Consider the following 27,066-nt stretch of genomic DNA (forward strand, 5'->3'; position numbering starts at 1 on the left):
TTGATAATAAAACACGTCCACACACATCCTAAGAAGTGAGGAAGTTTCATGTAATAAACCCCTTTTGGAGGATTGCTGCTTATGTGGTCATGTGACCATGATTTATGATTACAGAGCCAAATTTGTGTGATTATGATGGTCTGCTGCTGAGATATTCATCCCATCAGTTTTCAGTAATGAATATCTTAATGTGGCTCTGTGGGAAATAGTATCAGTCTGTCTTTTCATTTCTTTTTAATGCTTTCAATCATCTCATTTACATGACACTCATATTAAACATATTAATGGCCTCTCCTGGAATATCATTTTCGCTAATATTATGTAATGCATTTGAATGTGTATGTCTGTTTGTGAAAAGAAAAGCTAAATTATCAGCAATATCATTGCATATTTCAGTGTGTTAATAGCAGTTTTATTTAAAATACATTTTATTTTACTGTTGTCTCATTTACACTGAGATTATAAAGACAAAGCAGTGCCTGAGGAAATGTGTTCATTATAATAAGATTTCAGTTTCTTGCATGAATAAGTAGATTTTTATAAAGATGGATTCTTCTTTTCAGGGACTCATTTCTAGAAACACCATGTTTAAGATGTGAGTTTATAGTCAGTTCTTTTTAATAATGGTCTGTCTCAAAGGGAAACGTCTCAGTAGAACTCCAAGTATATAAATCTGCTCATTGTAATGTGGTTTAAACGTGACTAACGCACCCCTATAGATTCACTGTGAGGACCTGATATGTTCTGGGTATGAAGAAAAGAAATTAAATGAAAAGCTCAGCCCCTTTAATCTTTGACTGCCATAAGAGGAGCAGTCTCAATTCTTTATCCATGGTTAAAAGAGAGAGATGATGGAGCATAGACAGGCCTGAATCAGGTAAAAAGCCCAGTCCTTTGTTGCCCCCATCTCTAATGAACCGTAAATAGACTAATGTACCACAAAGAAAGAGTGGAATGAAGTGAAATTACCAGAATAAATGAGTGGTTCCCTCAATGAAAACATTCAGTGAAAAGCTCTCCATGAATGTACTTAGCGGCGTTCCAAGTTGTAAATATTTATTCTCCATTTCTGGATGGACCGACACATTAACCTAATGTGACCCTGCTGCACCAGATTGTGACTGACAGATGTGAGCTGTCAAACTGTCATATTTTAATATTCCAGTTCAGTGGATCAGTCACCTTGATTAATCAGAGCATCTCTGCTCCAGAGCTGCCTTTCTGACACGTTGACCGAAGATCAGCTGTGTCTTGGAAACAAAACAGATGTGGTAACATGACTTCCTCCATCCCATTAACACAAACACGCTTGTTTTATTTTCTCCATCTTACAGACAGTGGAGTTGCTGAACAAGAACATCCGAAGAGGCATAGTGAACTACTATGATGACTTAGACTTCAAAAACATCATGGACTTCGTACAGAGGAAGGTAAGGTTATTCCACAGAACATTCCTGTTCATAAATGTCTGTATTAGCTTTTCAAATAAAACCCCGATTCCAAAAAAGTTAGAGAATGTGTCTTCGCATTTTCTTGCTGAAATATGTAGAAATATCCCTAAGAAACATGTTGTTTGGATGGCAGCATATGTTGCACCAAAACCTGTATGTACTTTTCAGCCTTAACGGGGCCCTCATAGATGTGACAGTTACCCATGATGCCATGGGCATTAACACACCCCCATGCCATCACAGATGCTGACTTTTGATCTTTGCACTGGTGCCAGAGAACATGACGTCCGTGATTTCCAGAAACAGTTTGACATGTGGACTCGGACCACAGCATGCTTTTCTGGGCCCAGAGAAGTCGGCTGTGTTTCTGCATGTTGTTAATCAATGGCATTTCAACCTGCATTTGTAGATGCAGTGATAAACTGTGCTTACTGACAACAGTTTTCTAAATTGTTTTCCGAAATTCATGTAGTAATATCCTTTATACAGTCATGTGGGCTTTTAATGCAGCGCTGCCTGAGGGATCAAAGGTCACAAGCATTCAGTGTTGGCTTTTCGGTCTTGCCCAATACGTGCAGATGGTGAAATCCCTAAGCTTCTTGTAATTGTGTGTTTAGAAATATTCTTCTCAAGCTGTTGAACTAATTCAGAATGACCATACATTTACATACACACACCCCCATAAATGATCACATTCAGTTTTGTTTTACCCAGTATCCCATCTTTTTTGGAATCAGGGTTGTATCTTAATGCCGTGTAATACACATTTGTTGGGGGAACCAGCACCATCGGTGAACTTGGATGATCACGGCAAGTCCTATCCAAGATAATCAGAGAACTGTGCAGAGCCATCACTGTGCACCTGCTCCCAGAATGCATCATGCTGCCACACACACAGCCTGAAGCTGAAGATCTCATTACCAACTTTTATCAAACACATGGGGTTGCAGTATCTGGGGACGGCAGACTGATCACACATCGACATTAAGAAGCGTCCTGCAACAAACTCCACTGATTAACAGAAGAGAAAAAACAACTGAACCGTCAGTCTGCAGGCTACATCATGCCACACACTATTAAATAAGGAGTGTGTAGAGTGAACAGTATTAGAAGAGCAGGACTGTGGCTTGATTGAATAATAACTTGGATGCTTCAAGGCCCCAAAAGTACTTACTTGGCTGATTGTTTGGGAGCTAATTTGGTGGTTTTGCAAATGGAGGCTGAAGCACCTGCCTTAGTTCAAGTCCCGTCACTATATAACTATATAACAGCTTTTAAATACTCCAATCTGAAAGTCTGAACTTCCACGCTTTGTGGCAGATTTATCAGGTATATTGAGGTATTTTTTTTTTTTACAAGTTTAGCATTCCAACCTGCAACTTTACTGTTCTGGTTCTCATTGTTCTCAGCAGGCAGTTGTTTTCAGTGAAAAAGCTCTAAAACCCCACTGTACCAGCTCAGCACCAAGCAACAGATAGACACAGCTGATAATAGCTGGTGAGCAAAAGGTACTGAAGTATCAATACCGTTTTTCAAAACCACATTAGAAACAATAAAATATTAACATTTCAAAGTGCTCATTTAAGACCTCAGTTTAGTTCTGCCTTCAGTTTAGCCTGAATTTTTGCTTGCAGCTGCAAACCCAGACAGAGTTCAGTGACTTTTTCTGTACCAGCACTGTGCAGAAGTCGTATAGAAGTAGAGTTGTTACAATACCATAATTATAAACTTCGATACAATGCTAGTTTTAAAAAAAATACTCTATACCTCTTTCAATACTACATCAAAAAGAAAAAATATATAGTTTTGACCACCTTAGAATGGACAGTTAACAAGTTCTCCATACTAGGTGATAATGCGACAGTGACGTGTTCACATCTTGTTTCTCTTGCCTCCAAGTGGCCAAATGAATGTCTGTCTCTGAGACTTTGTCATCTGTGTCAATTCCCTCATTGCTTCCAGGAATAGTTGTTGCTGGAGAAATATAAAAAAAAAACAATGCTGGTGCAGTTCAAAGTTTAGGTCAAAAAATGACTTTGCAGTATTTATTTTGGCATGCTGTCCAGTCAAAGTTTGGCAAACTTGTAATTTATTGCCCTCAAAAGCACTTTCACTTCATTATCACTCCAAATGAAAGAATGCCAGCCCACTTTGGCAGCAGATTCCTGTTTGTCTTGTGATCTTAACTTGCCAGCAGGATCTTAACTGGCTTGTGCTCTGATCTGCTTGATAACAACAAACAGTGCTTCAGTAATGGTAATAAGCCATTTGGCAGCAGCAGCATGAAGCGTCTTCTACAGTATTTTTTATTTTACAGTCACGGTTTAAAGCTGCCGGTTGGCTCAAGTGTCCTGCTGTGGAAGAGATTTAAGTGTTTTCTTGGGGGATGAAAAACAATCAGAATCAGAATGTTTCCATGCTAGGGTTGCAAATTTTGTGCATTTTCCTTAACAGATATAATTGAAAACATTAAAAATCCATCAATAATCAGTGATCAATAAGATACAAAATGCACATATTTTTTCTCAGTTGAAGTTTTATTTAAACAATTCTATAACAATAACAATTCACATTAGTCACATTAGAAAACATTAATTCATGAAGTACAAAAACTTTCAAGTACAGAATAATAACTCAATAAGGCTCTTGTCCAAATGTGCTTATTTACTGAATGACTCCACCAGACAAAGTATTGACACATGAGGCACAATTACTGCTATTTCTAACTAGGCAGAGAGAAAACCTGTGAACTCTGGAGAAATGCTACACAAAACAGTCATTATCGGTTAATGAATTTTTAATTGGTAAAATTATTAACAGTGATTAACTGATGAATAATGAATTATTAATATCCCAGTTCCACATGTAAATCGGCTTTGAGGATTCCTCTGCATTTGTGAGAACAATGGCCTGAATGAGTCATGGTCCTGTGTTTGTGTCGAGTAAATGAGTCTTTCTTAGATTGTTGAGTCTCATTCCCAAAAGGTAAGTATATAACAACCTGGGAATGAGACTCAACAATCACTTGCTGCATCTTTAAGGCTTGCATGTGCCTCAACGTCCAAATGTCAACAGTAACTTTTGTCGCGGCACTGTGTAGGCATTAATTGAGCTTCGTGAGCTTGGCTCATTTTCCGCTGCTGCTATCACTAGTCTCCCACAGCATCACTGACTCTAGTCTGGTATGGCCAGTCAAGTCTTCTTCTCTTATCACCACCTATGCACTGAACTCAGCATCAGCTTCACTTCACGGTAAACAAATAGACACAGACAGAAACTACAACAAAATACTCCAGAAATTACCATTACGACCCCAACAACCCCCCCGACAGGTTTTCATGTGGTTGTCAATTTGTCCTTCCCTAACTTGATTGTCTGAAAAACATTGTCACATGCAGTGATTGGCCAGGTGTGTAGAAGTTTGTTGAACTTCTCTCTGGTGCTCTCTTTTTACCTGTAAGCTTTTTGTTCTAGGTGTAAAATTATGTAACACTTAATTGTATCAGGTGTGCAACAACACAGAAGGGGAAACAAATCTCATCATGGAGCCACAAATCAGTGGATTACTGGCAGGTCATATCGTATCCTGTATTAAGTTAATTTGAAGCTGACCTTTCTATGCGCTGTGCCTTCAGTATTCTAATGGAAATGTGACATTTATTCCACCAGAAGAGGCTGACTGTGTCTTAAACACTGGGGAAAACAGTGAGGCTTTTTCTTCTCATAATTACATTGCATGTTAATGACAAAAGTAATCATAACATTGGCCACTGTTGAGCAAGAAGCTGCAATTTTTCATTTCCTTCATCAGAGGAAATCAAAGCAACACCACACACCTGCCCAGATACTCAGGGCAGAACAGTCGCAGCGTTCAGCTTTGTCAGAGTCATTGCGTTGGGATTTTGTGGTTTACATCAAAAAGTCTTACAGCAGTGTGAACAACAAAGCCATTCAGTCAGCCTGGACAGACGCTGACTTCATTTCCTCAATGCTGTGTGGTTGTTTGACACAAAGTGATCATGCATATTTATAAGTTCATTTTGGATTCATCACAACAGGCATTGGTGGCATTTAGGCAAAACAAGGCAGAGCAATTGCATTTCCATAGCACATTTTATTAGAAGTAAAGCCAATGTGCTTGACATTAAAATGCACAGAGCAACAAGTAGTATGTGTATATAAAAATATGATAAATAATGTATGAGAAAAACAACAGCAAACATGAAAGAATAACACCAAAGTACATTAATAAACCCTACATGTGCACACACACACACACACACACACACACACACACACACACACACACAGTAATTTGAAAGTAGGGAGCTTGTTATCAGGTAGTTTGTTCTTCTGAGAGCAGGGCCACCATAACTGAAGATAACTTCACCACATCTGGATCTTATTCTAGATGCTGTTACAAAACTGTTGCATTGACAGGTCTGATTGGATTGTAGTCAGTGAGAAGATCAGAAATGGTCTGGATAGCCAAATTATTAAAGGGTAACCTCTGTATTTTTCAACCTGGGCCCTGTTTTCCCATGTTTTTGTGTTTTGAGACAAATGGGGACAACAATTTTTGAAACTGGTCCAGCACTGAGAGAGACCACTGCAGCTGTCAACTGTGGGCGGGCTGCAATGTAATCCTTATGGGCAATTTGTGAACCATCAAAGAAAGTCCACAAAAAGTGCTTATTATTGCCACTGAAAACCACATTTTTTTTTTATTTTAAGTGTCTGACAACATTATGGAAAGGATCGCTGAGAGACCTTTTTGTTTAAGAGTCAGATACATTTTGATTAACCAGAAACTGCTGTTTTATTGCTCCTGTCAAAGACATGCCAAAGGCAACTTTTACAGAAACAGTAATTTTCTCATTGTAAACCATTTAATTCAAATTCAACAAAAACAAAATAAAACTCACCAAAAGTGTTCTGGCTTGTCATTCCAACAATCACCAACTCTTGTTTGGCTGAAATAAAACCTTAATTCAGTTAGATGAGAAAATATTGGGAAAGTATTGAAAAGGAGGTTTGACATCATGTACAGCCAGAATATTTTCACAGGAAGTTGTCCCTGTGAGCCACCTATTGGAAACATGGGAAAATTGGACCAGGCTGAAAAATACCAAAGTTATCCTTTAATTTTATTCCATTAATTTGTTTGAGCAATATAATGTTTCTCAATCTTATACATCAATACATTATTAGTGGATTTTTTTCTGGGTATTCATCTTGTATAGAGCACCCTAAAATCGTACACAATCTTCGGGCAAAAAAGTGGAAATGCTTTGGGTCTTTGGTAACAGTTAAACAAACATTTAACCTCTGGGGCCACTTATGTAATGTGAGTCATAGAGGAAAAACTGCTTCTTTCGTAAGTCATGTTTAACTACTTGACTGACAAACAAATATTAAACAAGAATTGATGTAACTGTGTAACCAGAGGTACTATATGTAGAACACAAACACAATGAACATAAACTGACAAAATTAACATTCTTAGTACAGTGTTATTAAAGTTAGTTAGTTTTAAATGGATGGGTTAATGTTGACCTGCATAAATCATTCACTGCACTTGTCTGTTATTGACACATCGAGAAGCCTTGACTGATCAGTTTAGTCTACAAAGTATGTTCATCCATCAGGAGGCTGGCTTGATATCGATGGGAACAGTCCATCAATCATGTGGAACAATAGATTGTTTGTTCAGGTTGTATTACAGTAGATCCTTTATTGCCGCTCCTTTCCTCTTGACAAAAGCTTGTTTTTGCTAAAGTTATAGACCGTTATCCTCCAGCGGCGCCTCACTGTAAGATGAAGCTGATACTTATGTTGTGGCAGTGGTAGTCTCCCAATGTTTCAGTTGCACACTAGTTGTTTTGTCCATGGTGTCCTTTACAGAAGATTGATTTTGCAGTGAAGGATCTCTTATACTTGGAGCTATAAACAAAAAGCTGTGTGTTGGCTTACCTGACTTAAGGGCTTTCATCCAACATAAAACATTATAAGTAGGGGAGATTATTTTTTATGACATTTCTACTTTATTAGTTTTCAGTGAAAGAAATATACCATGCATGTGGAACTGCATTGATATACTTAGTGTGCCTCGCTATGTCTGTCTTAAATAAGTATGTGTTTGTATGTGTTCGACTGCTCTGTGCTGTAAGGTATGTAAAAACCTTCTGAGGACATTTTCTTTTGTAATGAAACCAAACAAACCTGAAAAATGAGAGCTCACCATACACCTGTATGTGAGTATACTTACAGTATACTGTATTTCCACACTAAACTCTACACATATAGCGCAACAGAGAATATATATAGTGTTATATAGTTATATAGTGTTTGGAGACCATAGCTCCAACACATTGCAGCCATGTTGCAGGTCCATCCAAAAAATCATGAACAAAAAATTGTGAATAATAGTTTAACAGTCTAACTCCATAATTCAGTACTACATAGTTCTCAGTCTCTCTACATATTTTCAGCAACTATATTCTAACATCTTATAGTGTGTTTTGAAGAAAACCCCCTTTTTCCTTTACACAGACTTGAACCAAAGTGGTTTAAAAGAGCACACATTTTAAATAGTTTTTAGTTGTGCTTCAGTGTACTTTATTGTTACTATCTACCTGTACTAATGTAAACTAGTATAGTACATTTTTAATTAATGTATTACATGTATTTTTACAACCTTACAATGTTACAACCTGTCCATGTCATCCATTAGCACATACAATAGACTTTATGGGATGATGTTGGTATTTTCATATCACAAATATTGGTATAAACTGTGTCAGGCTGGTGATGTGATTTGCACCATGCTGAAGTATTAGCCTGTCATACATTGCTACATTCAAAGCATAATGCACAAGGCCTCAAAGCTGGACTAAGCTGCTGGCTTTAAAAGATATGGAACATGTTTTCTGGTATGTTTTTTTTTTTTTTTGAGGTTTTCAGTGTGAGCCAGACTCAGGAGTCACATCCCTCTGTAGCAGTACAGATACTGCATCTTAAACCTGTGCATATTGGAGATAGTGTCAGGGGAATTAAACTGTGGATAGAAATGTCTGCAGAGATAAATGGATTGTGTTCAGATATATGGAGAAATAGAGGAAAGTCTGTACGCTGCAGGTATTTTCTGCTGAGAGAAACATTGTCCTGTGTCCAGAAAATGGCTCTTTTACAATGTACCAACACTGCTTTTTAGCTCTAAACCCAGACCATTAAAAAAATCTTTGAACTGAATCTATCTTTTGCAAAGTGTTGACATTTTAATAGTGTCTGTTGCTCAAAACATAGCCTGTGCTATAAAATGCCACATCCTGCTCTTTAAAGATATTTGTAACCAGAACCTGCAATTACCTGCTTTCTGTCTACAATTGATCAACCGATGTTGCAGTGACAATAGTTATCCGTAGGCTTAAGATCCATTTCTTTTCGGCTGTTCATTATCTCTTTGCTTCCTCTGGCTGTCTCTCTAATTGCTATGGGATAGCATATGATGGGGACATGACATTTGGCCCGATGATGGATAATAGTTTTTAAATACTCCATGGAAAAGACAGCCTCAGTTGGCCCGGTGGCAGTTAAGGTACATATGTTGTTTAAAACATCACAGGGAGGCCACTACAAATTACAAGAACAAATACGTACATACATTCATTCATTCATTCATTCATTATCTTCCGCTTATCCGGGGCCGGGTCGCGGGGGCAGCAGTCTGAGCAGGGACACCCAGACTTCCCTCTCCCAAATACGTACATACATACATATATATATATATATATATATATACATATATACATATATGTATATATATATGTATGTATATATATATATATATGTATGTATGTATGTATGTATGTATGTATGTATGTATATATATGTATGTATGTATGTATGTATGTATGTATGTATGTATGTATATATCAGAGTAGACACTGAGTTAAACCAGTCATTGCTCAAACACATGGTAAACAGATGCTAGCTTAAAGCTCACAGTGGTTCAATATTTGGTGGAAACCTATTGGCTGTGAATGTTAAATTTCATGTAAATTCATCAGTACTGGGCAGATTGAGACCTCTTTGAAAGTTGAAGCAGCTGCACCAAAGTTAACACTTTTCACAGAGGGCAAGTTTGTGCGTGTGAAGTGAAAATAGAAGAGCATAGTTTGGTGCAGACTTCATCAGGGGTTCACTCCTGATTATAGGATTGAATTCCATAGCTGGTCATCATAAAAAATCCCCCGCTTGGAATTTATTGTTAATTTTGACAGTTCCAATCACGGCAGTGGTCAATAATATATGTCACTGCATTGATAAAGAATGTACTGATCAGTGATCGGCTCTGTTGTGTATAAGCAATGGGAGACCATATTACTGACTGTAATACAGTCTTATATATTCTCATATGTTTACATACATCTCTCTATCAAAAGAAAACTAAAAGCAAACTGAACAGGTACGACAAGATTTCATCAGTGGATCATGGCTTGTTAAACTGATTAAATTGGTCAGTAATCCCCCAAAATGAGGACCGTGATATCTGAACTGATTAATATTGGTCACTTAAGGTCAGATTGTAAAAACTCTATCCTTTTCAGTTTAGACACTGTAACTTGAATATAAACATTTTGCTTTGTTTTGTTTTGGCCAGAGTGGATTTTAAAGGTCCAGTGTGTCGATTTAAGATGATTAATTGCCAGAATATGGCAGAAATAGAATATAATTCATAAGAATGTTTTCATTAGTGTAGATTCACCTGAAAATAAGAACTGTTGTGTTTTAGTTTTCTTAGAATGCACCCTTAATATCTACATATATACAATACATGTAATATATACTGTACATATCTACAGGGAGCAGGACCAGCATGAGCTGCCATGTTTCCACAGTAACCCATAATAGACAAACCAGAAACTGGCTTGAAAGAAGGCCTTTCATGTTTTCAGTTTGTTAGTCTTTAGTGTTTTTCAGCCACCACAGGTTCCCCTTCATGTCTGGAAGGGGAGGGTGAGGGGAGTTGGTTGCTACCACTAAGTCCTGCACACTGGTCCTTTAAATCTTGGTCTACACTACAACATGAAAGAAATGTTGTGATATCTTTGGTCGTAGCTCCAGAACAATGGTCCTACATTGCATTGCGAGAGAGGCTGAAAGATGGCCATTCGCACTTCCATCCTTTAACTATCTTATAGCCAAAGGTAGCATGGGACAAATTTCTGACAGTCCTAGCAACTTAGGATAACCATCACACAATGTGACTGCTTCTTCAATCTATGTCTGCTAACCGACCAACAGGAATGCACAGACATAAGTCTATGTATGCTGTTTAACATACATACTACAAATATCTAACATTACCTCAAACACTAATTGCAAAATTGGCATCCCAAAAAGGCCTCAGTCTCCTCGTCTCCTATGGAAATTTTTCCAGTCACATAAATAATCATATTGCAAGAGCTTGATTTATGCTTAGCTTCATTATTTGCTACTAAAGCAAGACAGATAGATGATGCACACTGATGACGTTGTCTTGAATATTAACTTATATATCAAATTTGATGTTGAACCCAGGTTTATTATATCCATGCCACACAGTGTGACTTGCAAAATGACTTGTGATTGCTGAAATCTCACGGTTTGCAGTAGGCTTAAAGGAAAGAAGTTCGCTCACACTGCAGTGAGCATCAGCTACTGGTTAAAAGATTTATGTTTGGGTGGAAGGAAAACTCAGAAATCAGACACTCAGGAGGAAGTAATCAAGTAACATTTCCTGTCATATCTGGTTTTTCAAACTAAACAGCTTTTTAATATGCTGTTGTAATTATGCAACATTGCCAGTGGCTCTATTTTTAACTATGTTTTCAAAGTTCTAACCTCTAATCATGCATGAAAATGTGTAACAGCGTTGCTTCATGGATGCTGTGTAATAATGAAGGCAGGGAGCATATGATGGACTGACTGTGGTCTTCCAGCCCACACTTGGAGCAGTCAGCTGGCCAATTAGCCACTCAGTTAGTCACTCAGTCAGCCAGCCTGCCAGTGAACAGCCAGTCATCAGCAGTGAGGCAGCTGGAGGAATGAAGGAAAAAAACATGAACATGTAGTTGCATTTAATTAGATCGTGTTTGGTTTGCTGTAACTTGAGTACAAAAAATGTTGTGTAATCCAGTCATCAGTCTCAAAGTGACATGGAGAGTCTCTGCGTAGCCTGATAGCACAGAGGGACTTCCTTCAGCTCCTGCAGTGTCATCAGTGTTGACAAGTGTTTTGACAGATTGGTTCTTCAGGTTGGTCTCATGAGGCCGCTTCCCTTGACCTGAACTCGACTTCAATCTTCACAAACATGATTTACTGCAGGACTATTGGGTTGCATTATACTGTACAGTTGAATCCAATAAACTGGCAACTCAGTGTGAAGTTGTAATGTTTACTCAACAGTTGCACACATTAATCACATCATAATTGCTTTGCCTTTATGTGACCCTTGTTTGGTTCCTGACCTGCTGCTGGAAAAACTGCACTCTGTGGAGTCACACCAGTGACAAAAGGGAGTAACTTCCTGGCACACTGGCATCATGTCAGCATAATGATCACACCGCCCCGCAAAGACCAGCCTCATATTCATTCATGTATTCATGTCCTCTCTCTTTATCTTTAGTCTTGTCCTTCTCCCACTGTCTCTCCTGGCGTCTGACCCTTTGTCCTACATGTTCTCTTTCTCTCTCCTTTTGTCTTTCTGACTCACTTTCTCCTTGCCGACAGAATAGTTGTCTCAGTAAATGACAACAAAGCAGAGCAAACAGTATGGTTCTCAGGTGTTCTGAGTGTTTACATTTACATTGTTTGCCTTGAGTCATATTTTTAGTTCATATTTTGCTGGAAATCACCCCAACAGGGTGGTCGCTTAAACAGCCATCAAACCATATGATACAGAAACACTCAATTATAACAAACTCTGTTTTTTTAAGTTAAGTCTATGTGACTCAAAAAGCTTAAAGATGACACAAATGATTAACTTAACTTCTTCTTTTAGAAGTTAATCATTTCTAGAATAAGTAATGATTGTTTGACATGTCATGAGTTCGTAATTGATTTGCCATATTAAGATATAATGTATATTTATATCATATAAATCATCACCATTAGGGATGGTAACAGTTAATCAACAGTAGATTAATTTTCAAGTTAATCAATCTACTATCAAAAATCTGAGATATAGCTGAGATAATTTTTATGATTATTTAGTGTGCTCTGTATGTTATCTGATGGCAAGGCAAGTTTATTTATATAGCACCATTTAGACAAAAGTAAATTAAGTGCTTTGCGGGAGCATAGAAATTATTTAAAATAAAACATGAAGAGAACATAAAAAATGCATTTAGAAGACCATAAAAACAAAGGGCAGAATTTCTGCACTTGTCTCTACTCCGACACCACAATGCCCTGGTATAAGTATGAATCAGGTGGAAAATATTGAATGGGTTCTTACAAGGTTGATGTAATTTTTTGTTTGCCATTAATTTGGGCAGGATTTAAAAAAAAACATCGAAAAGCATTTTTTTCACTGATGTTTCTCAGATGTTCTCATATTAATGGACTTTTCACATAGTGTGCATTTTGATTTATCGAACATAGGTGTAAGTAATAAAATTAAATTATTTGTTACATTTTGCTTTTGCTACTGTGAGAAATCAAAATGCCCACCATTAGAAAGGCCCACAGATGACCATAGACTGTATAAAACATGGACATAGCCTCTGTGACGTCTCTCATAGGTTTCTAAGGAGCCATTGTGAAGCTCAGGGTAGGTTGTCTCCAGCTGTCGCCATCTTGGCAGTGCTCGACTTCGCCTGACTCCCCACTAATCCAAAAATGTTAAGAGGCGAAGTGTGGCTGGAGCTGAAGTGGGCTGAATGAAGTGGCTACGTTGGGGCTGTGACAATATTCACCTGTCACTCAAAGCGGCCACACCCTTAATTATACATAACTTTAAACCTTAATTCAAGCTAAATTAAACAGGTGTGTTACTGAAAAATTAGCCCTCATACATTTCTGCAGCAAAGATGGCATGTTAATATGTGAGTCTATGGGGATTGACTCACTTTTGGAACCAGCCTCAAGTGGCCGTTCAAGGAACTGTGATTTATGGCACTTCATTTTTCAGCCTCAGAGGTTGCTTGTAGAAAATGCTCTGTTGTTGCTTACATTGTTTACCTTCAGTCACGGTGTTTTAGTTCATATGTTGATGGATAATTGACATCACCGTGATTACCCAGCACGATGGTCATCTAAACAGTCTTCAAAGCATAACACACAGGAACACTCCATTAAAATAAATGATGAAGTTGTTTGAAGCAGCTTTTATTCAGTGCGACTCAAAGCTCAAAGCCAAAACCAATAATAATTAACTTACTTTAGATAGCTTATCAGAGCTCATTTATTTTTGCTGTGAAGTAATGATATTTTCTTGTCTTCAGGCTTTGTCAGTAATGGCTGAAATAGAGGGCAATAAAAGATAATTGGTTGTTGTCACACTATTTTTTTGCCTGTGAACCAACAACAAGAGGTCGGCAGATAGCAGTTTGTTGTTTTGTGCTGCAAATTATTGATGCAGGAGGAAACACTTACGTCTTTGAGACTGCTGCTGTAAAGTGCCGGCTAAATGCGTAGGATAAGTAGAGGCAACTTTGCACTGGAAAAATATCAGTGTATGATTTTTAATGTTTATATTTCTAATGTGAATGTGATGTTTTGTATTGTTATTTTTCCCTCACATATGGGTCAAAATACAAGGTACAACTGACAATGGAATGCAGATTTAGCACCACAAAGTATGAACTCAAAACCTGAACATCACACAAAGGAAGAATTCATTGCAGAGTATTTTTTTTTTTACTGGATTGGGTTATGTTTTTCAGGTGTGATGGTATTGTATCAGCCGCCAAAGACGTGGCAAAAAAATACTGTTTTCTATATTATCATATTGTTTTAATAATTTATGTTGACCAAATTAATGATTCAGACATTTTAATCAGTTGTTTGAAATAGTATTGTATATTTTAGTATAATATTTTGTTCCAGTGTAATAATATACGTAATATTGATTTCAACCATATCAACCAGCCCTACCACCATCTGTACACTGAATTTTGCAGATGTGCGTATATAAAACAGACTCATAATTACATGCAAATTGTAGTTAATTATGGCTCATTTCATCCCAAAATGTTACTGGCATTATGCCCACAGAACAGAAAATTGTTTATCTATCAAGTAGTTAACTTTCTTTTTTCGTCTCTTCCCTCTTCTGCATTCCTGTCTCCTTTCACTCGGTCTTCTGTCCCTCTTTTATCTCTCCTTTTGTCTTTCCTTCTCCTTCCAATTTCTGCTCTTGTCCCTACTCTGACATCTTTCTCATCTCTGGCAGTTTAAGTGTTGTGGAGGCCAGGAATATAAAGACTGGAAGGTCAACATGTACCACAACTGCTCTGCACCTGGTCCATTGGCCTGTGGTGTCCCTTATACCTGCTGCATTGCTACTAAGGTAGGTATCACTAGGACATTTATTGTTACTACCATAAACTGCTACTCCACCTGTTGTTACTGTCATGCAGTAGCATGTACTGACTGTCTATTGTGGGTTACCTGTTGTATCAGGTAATATTTACCATTTTTGCAGCTCTTTGTACCACTGCTCCAAAGTAATGTGATTTTATTGCATTGAATGCTTGCTTGTGCCATATTTTATTAAGTTCTATGTTTATGTCAGATGTCTTTTCTATATACAACATAACTTATAAGACATAGGATGCCCTGGTTTTATCTGCTGTTTTGTTTTTCACTTTATATTAAAGGGGAAGTACAGCAATTTTACTTATCTGCACATTAGTGTTGGGCAATGTCTGCTACCAAACTGGCATGTGACCATGTCCACAGTAAAACATCACAGACGGACGATGACATTATTTGTTTTTTTCCCACATGTCAAAAGCAAAACTTCATCAACAACTCCTGCCTACTGCGTCTCTAAGGGGACACACTACCTCAAATACAAAAGGCTTCTAAATCATGTTATCAGTGATTGGTGGCTGTTAGCTACGACAGCTGTGATGCCATCGTCCATTATCCTAACCATACTGAATATATATGCATAGACCTCTGTATCTCGCTCCTCATTTCTGTTTGAGACGAGTGACTCCAGGCTACATTAACTGCTACTAGTATAACACACCAAAACCTCCAACCAAACTGTCAGTGGTCAAGTTGTATTGTGGGTAATGTTGGTACGAGGTTTCAGCAATGAAGAAGATTGCATGGGATTGCATGTCCTTCCCAAGTCTGACAATATTATAGAAGGTCTGTGCTAAATCAATGCACTACTGTTATAACAAATAAATGTAACGTAGTTTTCATGTCTGTTAAATGCTGGAGCTAGGGCAACTGCTGATTGAACAGGTGCAGAATATGTGTGTGAACTGAGGATCAGTGTTAGATATTAGTAGAGATGCACTGATTTCAATTTTCTTGACCGATTCCGATTTCCAATTTTATGCAGGGTCTGACCTACCGATTCAGATTTTTTCCGATTCAGATTTTCAGTCTTTCTGTAACTGTAATTGACAGCATTCACAAACATTTTTGCATCTTTTCTTGTAAAAATGAAGTTAGTTGTTCATAATAAGACACTGACTATTAAATATTCATTAAATACTATTTAAAGTTTCTTCAAAGTGAACATGGAATCTCGCGGGATTTCGAGGTGAGATTTTAACTGTCCCTTTGTGAACAGCAGTCTGCTGCTGGCTAACGTTAGCCTGAAGAGCTAGATGGTTTACGGCTGCTCTGCGACATTGTCAGCTGCTCTGTCTTGTTGTAGACTGTCTGTCTTCTCTTTATCCCATTCTTGGAATCTGTCACTGACGCCATTTTCAAGCAAGCATGTGTCTGAGCGTATAGCTGTTATCAACGCTGTGGTGATATTACGGTCAGTTTGTCTGCTGCGTGCGTGACGTGACCATCATGCAGAACACGTGTGACAATGACCGGCACTGAAACGGATATGTGACGCTGACTGGCCGGTCACCACTCAGGGCCTGTCACGTGAAAACCAACCCGATTCCGAGCATTGCCGATTAATTTGTGCAAGTCTAGATATTAGCATCTGTAACATTAGCTAAAGTGCATGAATAAAGTAGATTTTTCATCATTCCTGACTCTATATTTGTATAATGGGTCTCTTGGTTCCCTTTGTATAGCATTATAGTTTTAATAGCTGTAATAGTGTGGAGTTATGTTTAAAATGCCTCTCAGCATTCTTATGGTGGTGATTATGCCTTTGCCATGCTAGGCAATTTTCTCCCACGCAAAGCACATGTGCTCCCTTTAATTTAGACACCTACACTTCCCAGAGAACAAGAAAAGAGAACAAACAAAATCTTTTTATTCAGGCAGACTACATTTTGATGAAGTTGCCAACTCTGCCTCAGAGCTGGACTGATGAAACCACTTTTCCTTTTCCCCATGCTTTTAATATTAAATTCAATTACCACAGTGTTGCTATTAGAAATTAATTAATATTTTATCAGTCTACAGTTTAGCATTACTGTGAGTCACTTGTGATAATGAAGTTAATTAAGTGATCAGAATGTCAATGTTTTTTCATGTTATTATGTGATATAATACCATTCCAGTTCCTATTTTCCCTGGTGGTTCAGCTAATTTTTCTCTGTTTCTGTGGACTGTTTTCTATGGTGACCAACAAGGGCAAATGCATGACATATACAAAAAGGCACTGCATATACAGAAACACGCTGCATATAGGAAGACAAATGCAAAAGGAAAATGCTGCATATCCAGTCATACAACGGAAGTGCTCCAGGCCTCTAGGGGTTATTATTACTATTAATTACTATTACTCTTAATGGTGGTTTCTTGCAGTAGTGGTGCACTTTTGTTATTTGTGGAGGAAACATAGTTAAACAGCCTAAAGGCAGCCAATATAATAAGTTTACTGAAGCCCTTTAAGTGTAAAGTTATGGTAGAAGAATGAACTAATAATTATTTTATGCTCAGTTTGGTTTGTTGATATTCAGTATCATGTATTTGTCAAAAATGTGAAAAAAAAAGTTCCACTATAGCTGGAGTGACTATGGTTTGTTATCTCTCTATAAAAATATATTGAGACTGAAATTTCTAGAGATACCGTTGTTCACAGATCTCTTTTATGAATCAATAAATGAAATTTGTCTCAAGACAATCCACAGACCTTGTTGTGAACAGTTTTATGTAGGAACTACTTTCTCTCTGCAGTGGAATCTACAGGAACTATTTTCTTTCTACCAGAAAGAAAGTAGTTCCTGCAAAAAACTGCTCACAACAAGGTCTGTGGATTATCTTGAGTAACCAGGTCATAATTTCTAGAAAGAGACACTGGTATTGAATTTTAAAATGTATTTTTTTGGCTGTTTGAGCACCACAGGCCAAGTGTCAACTAGTCCCATTATGTTCGAGAGAAGGCAGACATCTCCACGGCCGATATCAACAGAACTCAACAACTCACTCCAAAACAGTCTAGATTTATAAATCGCACTGCAGACTCAAGGAAGAATATGTATTTTAGATTTTCAAGTGAGCTGTTCTTTTAAGTGACAGATGAGAAAGACTGGCAACTGTTACTGGTAACTGATGTGCTTGAAGCAGACTTGTCTTGGCTAACAAACCACATATATAAAGATTTAGAGACTTTTATATTTATAATACCCATTCTTGGAAGCATTAAGTAACAGGTGCCAGTGAAAGGCAGAAACAATACATCTCTTTTGAAAATCTGTAGGGATACATGATGAGAATTATATTCTTAAATTGGAAAACAATGAAATTCCACAGAATGTTGCCAGTTCCTAGATTAACAGTAAAATGTATTCACACTTCATATTCAAAATGTTGCTGCAAATGTAAAGTACACGAAAGTGATGTCTTTCTTGCCCATCAGTTGGGTAATCATGCAGATCAAGGGTTTATGTAAGATTTCATATTATTTCATCCAAATTTAGATAAAATATGATGTCTGTATTCAGATTCATATCCATGCATCGCACATTATCGGTGATTCAACAGTATCAGTGCCAGCGACTAGTCAAAGTCAGACAACAGTACTTCCAAAGTTACATTTTCTTCTTTATAATGTTTATAATTATCTTTGTAATTGCACACCTGTATGTATATTAACATGAAGCAGCAATTAACTCCACTTGTTCAAGCGACGCTTTTATTTTTGGACAAGAGATCATTTTTCCACCTGCTTCATTGAAATGAACAGAACAGATCAACAACACCTGCAGTCAGGCTCATAAAACTATACATTGATTCCTTTTTTTTTTTTTTTTTTTTTTTCATTTTAGTTGTGTATTTTCCTCTTCACTTACATGGTATATCAATCCCTTTGCGGAATCATATGCAAGATATGGTGGTATAAAGTGCTGCAGGGATGACGTTGTAGGCTCTGGTCGCCTCAACAAAACCAAACAGGAGTGCAGAAAATAAATAAGATCTGTGGTGAACAAAAGTTTATGATACTTACTTTTTGTTCAACAAGATAATCTTCACAAATAAATACCACTATTGGATTTTTTAAGTGTAAATGCAGTCACCAGAAGTAAAAAGCTAACAATTAACTATACACAAAGTCAATCACATGTCACCAGCCCCAACAACCTCAGCAGTCTCATTTAGACACTCATTATTAACCACCTTTTTTAAGACATGTAAAGGCTTAAAAATCCACAAGTAGGGTATTTGAGGGCGTATTTAATGTCGTACAACAGAACTTTAAAACCTTGTAAGATTGTGTTACCACAGATCTTATTTCAGGCATCTAATCAAAAGTCTGTTCAAAAAACCCACTGACTTCAAGGTGAGGGACCTGGAGGTGCAAAAATGCAAACTCATTTCTGTTTTTTAAGACTTATTCCTGCAGCACTCTATTGTGAGTTGCCTTCCCATCCCTACCACTAATCATAATGCCTTTGGGATAATGTGTTAGAAATCTAAAACAAATAAAATAAAAGCAATACAACTTAGGCAATAACTTAAGAAGGGTGGTCGCTTCTCCCCTCTTCTTCTTCCTATGTCAGAAGGCCACAAAAGATTGTCAGTTTATCGTATCTTATTTGAATATATGAATATATTTTAATATTTTAGTATGGAAAACCACTAGCTCAAAGTCATAAGACACACTGGCATACCCAGTCCATGCGCACACACACACACACACACACACACACACACACACACACACACACACACACAGTCTTCATGAAGCACTTCTCAGGACTGTCATCTGTGTGTGTGCATGAGAGAGGCACTTATAATGTGTTTGATTGTGTGTTTCTCTGGAAGTCTGTGTCTTGTCTGGTCTTCAGATAAAGTTTGAAATGTCTTTTTCTGTCTGCTGTGGACTCCTCTTGATGATGAAAGCAGTTAACAGGTTTCTGCCTGGCTTCCACTCACTATTCAAACCTCTTAACTTGATATATCTCTGCTTTTCTCCCCTGCAGCCTAATGAAGTGACAAACACTCTGTGTGGGTACAAGGCGTTGGAAAAAGAGGTAAGACCTCAAAGACTGATTTAAATGACTGGATTAAGACAAAAAAAGGTTTTGCCTGCTCAAACAACCGCAGCATGATTTTTAGGCATTTTATGCCTTTAATGACAGGACAGCTGAGGACGTGACAGGAAATGGGGAGAGAGGGTGGGGTAATGACACGCAGCAAAGGGCCATGGGTGGGAGCCGAACCCATGGTCGCTGCAGAGGACCCACAGCCACCGTACATGGGGCGCACGCTCTACCAGCTGAACTATCCAAGCGCCCCCATAGCATGATATTTTAAAGGGGCACTTTCAGAATGCTGTTCTTTGTATTCAACACTGTGACTATTACTTGACATATGCAATGTGTGTTACTCACTATTACAAATCGTTTAAGCAAAATACAGCTCACAAATTAAGACCTTTCAGTCAGGGGTTTAAGCAAAAGAAAATCGACAAATGAAGCAAAGCTTTTATATTTCTGGATGTGAGATGTAATGCAAAGTCTCCCTCCAGTTTTGAGTAGATAGCAGGCCTCACAGGTCCAGGTGTTGCTGGGACATTTTAATTTTCAGTTATTATAAGAAGTGATACATAAAGTCTAACTGTGAAAACTGACGCTATGAAGCTATTTGTGTCTTGTAGCGTTTGGACTTGATTGAAATCATCCATATCAGAGGCTGCACTAATGCTTTCTTCATCTGGCTGATGGACAACTACAAGATTATGGCAGGACTGCTATTAGGGATCCTACTGCCCCAGGTACAGACACACACACACACAAACACACACACACACACAAACAAACACAAACACCCACACACCCACACATACTGTATATATAAAAACAAACTATCACTTAAAGGTGGGGTAGGCAGTTTGTTTATTTATGTTATTAGGTAAAAGTCCCATAATTACCTTTCAGCACATTGTAATTTATTGAAGTGGTCTGCGAGAAAACTTGATTTCTGCTCCTTCTCTTGGCTCTTTCATCAGACTGTAGAAAATCTAGTCCCTGATGCAAGAGTTCAATCACAGGTCAATAAGATAGTTGGTTGTTGAGTCTCATTCCCAAAACATCAGTATTTGACCACCTGGGAAGGGGACTCAATAATTAACTTAGTCAGACACAGAAACAGCATAGAGAATCTGGTCAGTTTTCAAAATAAAACACCTTATGCAAACTCGCGATCATAGAAACAGACAAAAAATAAAGTACTTAACTGTGTAGCCTTGTTATCGATGGTAGAAGCACAAAAATTAAGGAAAGAGGCCCAAATCAATAAAATCAGATGTGCAAAATGCTTCACCTCTGAAACACGCTTGTTGGGACATGCAGCTATGTGTAGGACGGATCAAAACTGTGGTGCAGACGTGCCATGCTCAGTGGAATCATCAGGTAAAGACTACACTTTTTAGTAAAAATTTCCTTTCCTTCCTTCTTAATGCTTTCTTTGTTTGCAGTGTGATGTAAGAAGTTCTGTTCATGACTGACAAATGTTTGACCACTCCAACTGTGTTTTTCGGTGATGTCTTATAAATCCATGTACTGTTGGCTGGAGACTTTTGTGTGGACACCATTTACTGTTGGCTGGACACATTAAATAACATAACAAACATATCAATCTAAAAAGACATTGGCTTACATTAATTCCCTTAAGACTTAGTCGAACTTTAACTATAACCACTACATGCTTAACTGCAACTTTTACCCTAGATTGCTTCTCTTTTAACCAAACCTTCACCTTAAACCAAGTTTTAACCCCAACATCACATGATTTAAATTTTGAGGACTTGCACACTGTCCCCAAAAGGGAGGCGAATCCCTACAATGTAACTGTGTTAACAGATTTATGTCCCCATAATACTGTCAACCATAAGACTGATTTAAGACTGAGACATCCCACAAATGTGTTGATCTCATTGCACAACACCTGTTATGTTAATCTGACTTGTATTAGCTTTTAACTAAACCTTTTGTGATATTTAAAAGGTAGTACTGTTGTTTGTACTTGTGACTTTCACAGAACAAATTTGTACTTGTTACGATATTCTGCGAAATTCTCACAGCTGTCAGTGATTTAACAAGTGCAGCTTTAATTTCAGTATGTCCATGAATATCACAAGCAGTTTTAAATAAAGCATTCAGGGAAGCAACTCTGATGACTAAGTGGGATAAAATGTAAATTGCTTCACATCAGGTGCATCTGACAACTCCACTGCATCAGTAGTGATAAAATACGCAGTGCAGTTTTCATAAAATGGTTTCCATGCTGGTCCATTTCATTTAGCTTTGCTGTACACTTACATCAAACAGCATCAGTCTGTGATACATCAATTTAATGGTAAAAGATTTTTGAACTTGTCTGACTATTTCTAGCATTAGAAAAACACTGACGCACTGAGACACTTATAAAACCACATTTACGCACATTATGCATTTACACCATACATCTGCCACTTTCCCTTCCTATCCAGCTGTTTTCATCAGATCCAGATGTGGGCCTCACACAAATGGAAGCTAGTTTTCATTACTGCGTCATTCCTTCCCTCTTATGTCTCATTTCAACTCGTATGATACATGACACACACACACACACACACACACACACACACACACACACTGACAGCTCTGAATGTGCTAGACTTTAATAAGCTTGTTGGACCTCGCGGAGATCTAATTTTATGAAAGTAGAGCAGAAGCTGTCAGTCAGTCGACCGCTCCATACATGAGGTGCTTCTCATTTATGTCTCCTCGTGTGACAAAGATGTCTCAGCTCTCTTATTTCTGTTCAGAGGAGTGACCAAGAATCAAGAGACTGCCTGGAGGTGGATACGAGAGAAACGTCCTTCAAGGATATCTTTAATATAGCTGATCTACCTTTTTATTAAAAGTTGGTTTAGGCAAGTAACAGTCAACCCAGGTGCAATATCACCAACAAAGTTAGATTTTTTTTTTGTGCTCTGAAACGGAGAGATAGTTTACATTCACTTTTGTGGAGGTTGCCCTGCTGGATTGGTAGTTGCAACACTGTGTCCATAATGTTTTTCAGACCATACTTAACATTATCTCTGCAAAATACAAACTCCAAGGTATACAGAGCTGGTAAATAGTTAAGATTATTTGAAGTGAGGTTGTATGAGGTTCATCAGAGTCAACCTAACTGATCGAAGCATCGAAAGACAAGCAACTCTTGTGGAAAACATAAGTGTTTTGGTCAAAGGATTCTGGAGAGCTAAGGAGATAAAGCGGTGAAAATATTCTAAATATAGCATTCACTTAAACTGATATTGAGACATTTATGACAAATGAGAAGCATTTCCTTCCTCTAGACTCAGCTTCCCTCTCTCTCAATCTGTCTCTCCAGTTCTTTGGCGTGGTCGTCAGCTGGCTGTACATCACTCGTGTTGAAGATGCCATCAGTGAGTACGGTCACTACATGGACGGACTACTGAACCCAAATGCACATGAGAGACAAGCCAAGAGGCAGGGCCACGTGGCCAAGTGGTTCAAGTGTATGCCAGAGATTGACTGATGAAACAAAAAGCAGCGAATGGACTCCAGCCGGCAGTCACAGTTGGTTAAATCACTCCAGTCAATCCAGATACTTTTGCAGCCGCTGTGGGAGCCTGCGTTTGACCTGCAGTTTTACTATGTGCCACTGTGGAGAATGTTTGTTTTGTTTTGGGGAAGAAGGAATTATTCAGCAACCAGATTATTGAGAGTTAAATATTCAAGTGTTAACATACAGTGTACTAATGCATGAGTGGGAAACAAGAGTTTGTTTAGATATGTGTTTTTAGCTCCGTCGTGTCTCAGACAGTCTCAGGGATAAACGCAGAAACCAATTGAGTGCTGCAGGGATGACGCATTTTTTTAGGTCAACCTGGAAGTTAGCACCACTCTGTTTCCCTCCACAAAAAGCCAATGGGATTTTTCCGTTGGATTTGTAATAGTGCAGAAAATAAACTCTGTTGCGAACAAAAGTTTATGATACTGACACATTTTGTTCAGCAAAATAATAAAGGATTGAACCAAGCTTTTTTAATCTTTTTTGAAGCATAAAGCTTCAGAATCCGTGAGTGGGGTATTTACTGACAGATTATATGTCGTAAAACAAAATGTAAAAGTCTCTGCAGTTTGTGTTAACCACAGAACTTATTTTACCCATCTAACCAAAGGCCTCTTTCCTGCAGCACTCTGTACAGCCACTTCTGCTTCTGGTTTTATATGACATGACATTAGTCACATCCCACAATCTACAGCTCTGACTTTTCTCATTTTATATCCGTGTTCATTGTTTGTCTTCTCTTACCAATTAAAACCTTACTTGACTCCTCTGTAGAACCACTGATGAAGCAGGTCGTATCATTAAAAAAAAAAAAGAAAAGATGTTATAGACTAAGGTACCATTTCCGTTATCTCCAAGCAGTTTGCCTCATTTGTACATATATCTGGAAATACTCTGAGGTTCGAGACTAAAAATGAATTATTTTGAAATAGCCTAGAGAGAACAAGTATTTATGAAGTACTCTGCACATCCCTTTGTGACCGCAAGTGCTCACTGAACCTTCATGATGGGTTCAGTACAAGAAATATTATCTATAATGATCAGTTTTATTACAGCCTTAACCGTGTCCTCTCATTTGAACTTAAGTGTACTCTCTTTTTTTTTTTTCATAATCGAATACATTTTCTGTTCATCTTCTGGCCCTGCAGTGTCGGTTCAGAGAGTCTCCTCCAAGATGATCAGTTTTTCACATTGATTTAAAAGATAAATGCTAATGCAGTGCCACTGCCACAACAACAATATCTCAGGGTAATAGATAACTTTAGCAACCTTGTCTCCTAGAATTTATGTTATTCACTACTAATTTACAAAAGTAAATAAATCTGTGAGGCATGCGATTCCACCTGAATTTGGTTTTTAATCAACATTAAATATTTTTAAGGAACAAACCTGCTCAGTTGCAAAATGTTTTTACAGAATGTAGTCCTCAAGTTACAAAACTTTGTGACTTGAAGCATGAAATTATGACATGTTTACCTTATTAACATTTACCTGAAAAAAAACCCAGATGTTTCCCTGACCTTATAGTGGAAATAGACAACAATTTTGCTTTAACTTATAATTATGAAGTAAATGTCCATTGCTCAGGCACAGGCACAGGCTATAGTATAATCACATCCTCCATGTTTAGATTGGCTCTCTATAAGCCTCGCCTTCATCTGTCTGCCACCGGGGCATGACTTTTCCCAGGAAAATGATATCTCCATTAAAGACTACAAGAATGAACAAACCCATCCATTTTCTCCTAATGTTTTCTTCTCCTTCCTGTTACCAACCCCTACTATAGTTATATATTTGTGCAAACCAAAATGTCACACATTCACTTACTATGTTATTACTATTCAGTGCACATCATCACTACAGCTTTCAGTTTACCTCTTTAGTGAGCAGTAAACACAAAGTGATCAGGCGATGTATACAGATGTTGTCTTATGTGACAGCGGCACAACAATAATAGCAGCTGATAATGCGAGGCAGAGAGTTGAAAAGTTGTCTGTTTCCACTTTAACTTCAGTGTTTTTGTAACCTAAACCACATAGAATTCAAACCTCTGTATATGACCCCTGTCCACTCAGACTACCTCCCTGAAACTACAACACTTGAAAAAAATTGCACTGAATGTAATCCTGGTAGCAATTATGTTTTCTTCAATATAGATATGGAAAAAATGAATTAGAGGTGTAATTTCAAGGAGACAGGGTTGCCTATTGATATATTTAAAATAGGCTAGCCAAGACGTACTGTAGATAAATTTGCTTTAGAACATCCTACAGTATATAATCCAGTGTGACTTTAAGTTTCCCAGACATGTATTTGTTCTGATTTAAATGAAAAATGTGAATTTTATGTGTTTTTGAACCTTGTTTGGTTTGATGTGAAATTAGAACCTGAGACCAAATACCTGATTTTTGTTGAAGTAGATTTTTTCAAATTCTAATCTCCCTACTTTTGTGTCCTTATATGACTTCAAACTACATTTTTAGTGATATGTATGTATGTATGTATGTATGTATGTATGTATGTATATACAGTATACACTGCAGTGTCGTGCTAAAACATGTTTGCATGCATTTCAAGTTGTTCTTTTAAGTTATTTCCTTGGTTCAATATCATGCAACTCCAAACAGGACTCACTGAGGTTTACATGTTCACCTTGTTTGCACTGGAGGCTGAAATAGAGATTATCCTCATTAACATGCTCACATGTGAGGGCCAAATATATAGAAATCCAGGTAAATTAATTCAGATCATGTTCTGCTGACTACAGACAAGAAGTAAATTTGACTTTAAGGTTACTAACATGTTGGACTGTCCATCACCCTGATTTGTTCTGTTAGGTCTTGACTAGACAAGTGTATTTTCATGTTTCAGCTTGGTCTTTGTTTGTAATTTGTGAAGCTCTTGGCTGGTGGGTTGAAGGGAAAAGTTATGTGTATATAATCAGTTGGTTGAGGGTTCATTTCATATGTTCTGCAGTTACTACCTATTTCTTACAGTACGGTTGCATTCACACACAATCAGCTTTATTCAGACTGGTGTCAATAAATGCACATGGGAGAAGTCTGTCTGCTTTCTGGCAGAAAGGCTCCACACTAGGAGCAGACTGTGATGAGTAAATGGGTTAACCACTGGACCTCCACCCAGGACACTTGATTTTGACTTTTATGTGAAGCTTATTGTTGACTAATTATTTTTAAACTTAATTGACTTCTCTTCATTTTTAATTTAATTATTTTCAGTTTTCTGTTGCACTTGGCTAGGTTTAGGAAATAATCATGTTTTGGGTTTAAACAGGCCATTAACCACATGTTAGAAAGGCTTTCTGGCAAAAAGACTTCTCCTGTGTGCTCAGTTAACAGGAAACATGTCAGACTCAACATACAGTATAATAGATCAAGTTTTATGACGTAACTGATTTTGAAGTAAAGACTATTTTTTGTTTCCT

General features: G+C 37.7%; 2 protein-coding genes across 2 annotated transcripts in view; both read left to right on the top strand.

Moving 5' to 3' along the window:
• The window catches only part of LOC146333046 (hexokinase HKDC1-like), a 93,912-nt gene extending 81,659 nt beyond the window's left edge, over positions 1-12,253 (top strand). The window contains exon 22 of the mRNA XM_084718737.1: positions 12,239-12,253. The gene's annotated coding sequence lies outside the window, so the exon portion shown is untranslated. The remainder of the gene's footprint in view (positions 1-12,238) is intronic.
• The window catches only part of tspan15 (tetraspanin 15), a 42,670-nt gene extending 17,486 nt beyond the window's left edge, over positions 1-25,184 (top strand). The window contains exons 4-8 of the mRNA XM_084718760.1: positions 1,335-1,430; positions 14,890-15,006; positions 20,018-20,068; positions 20,695-20,811; positions 23,418-25,184. Of these exons, the coding sequence (XP_084574886.1) occupies positions 1,335-1,430; positions 14,890-15,006; positions 20,018-20,068; positions 20,695-20,811; positions 23,418-23,585 (549 nt within the window). The 3' untranslated portion in view covers positions 23,586-25,184. The remainder of the gene's footprint in view (positions 1-1,334; positions 1,431-14,889; positions 15,007-20,017; positions 20,069-20,694; positions 20,812-23,417) is intronic.
• Positions 25,185-27,066: the final 1,882 nt, after the last annotated feature.

Source organism: Lutjanus erythropterus, chromosome 1 (assembly GCF_056507025.1).
Source record: "Lutjanus erythropterus isolate fLutEry1 chromosome 1, fLutEry1.hap2, whole genome shotgun sequence".
Lineage (NCBI taxonomy): Eukaryota > Metazoa > Chordata > Actinopteri > Lutjaniformes > Lutjanidae > Lutjanus > Lutjanus erythropterus.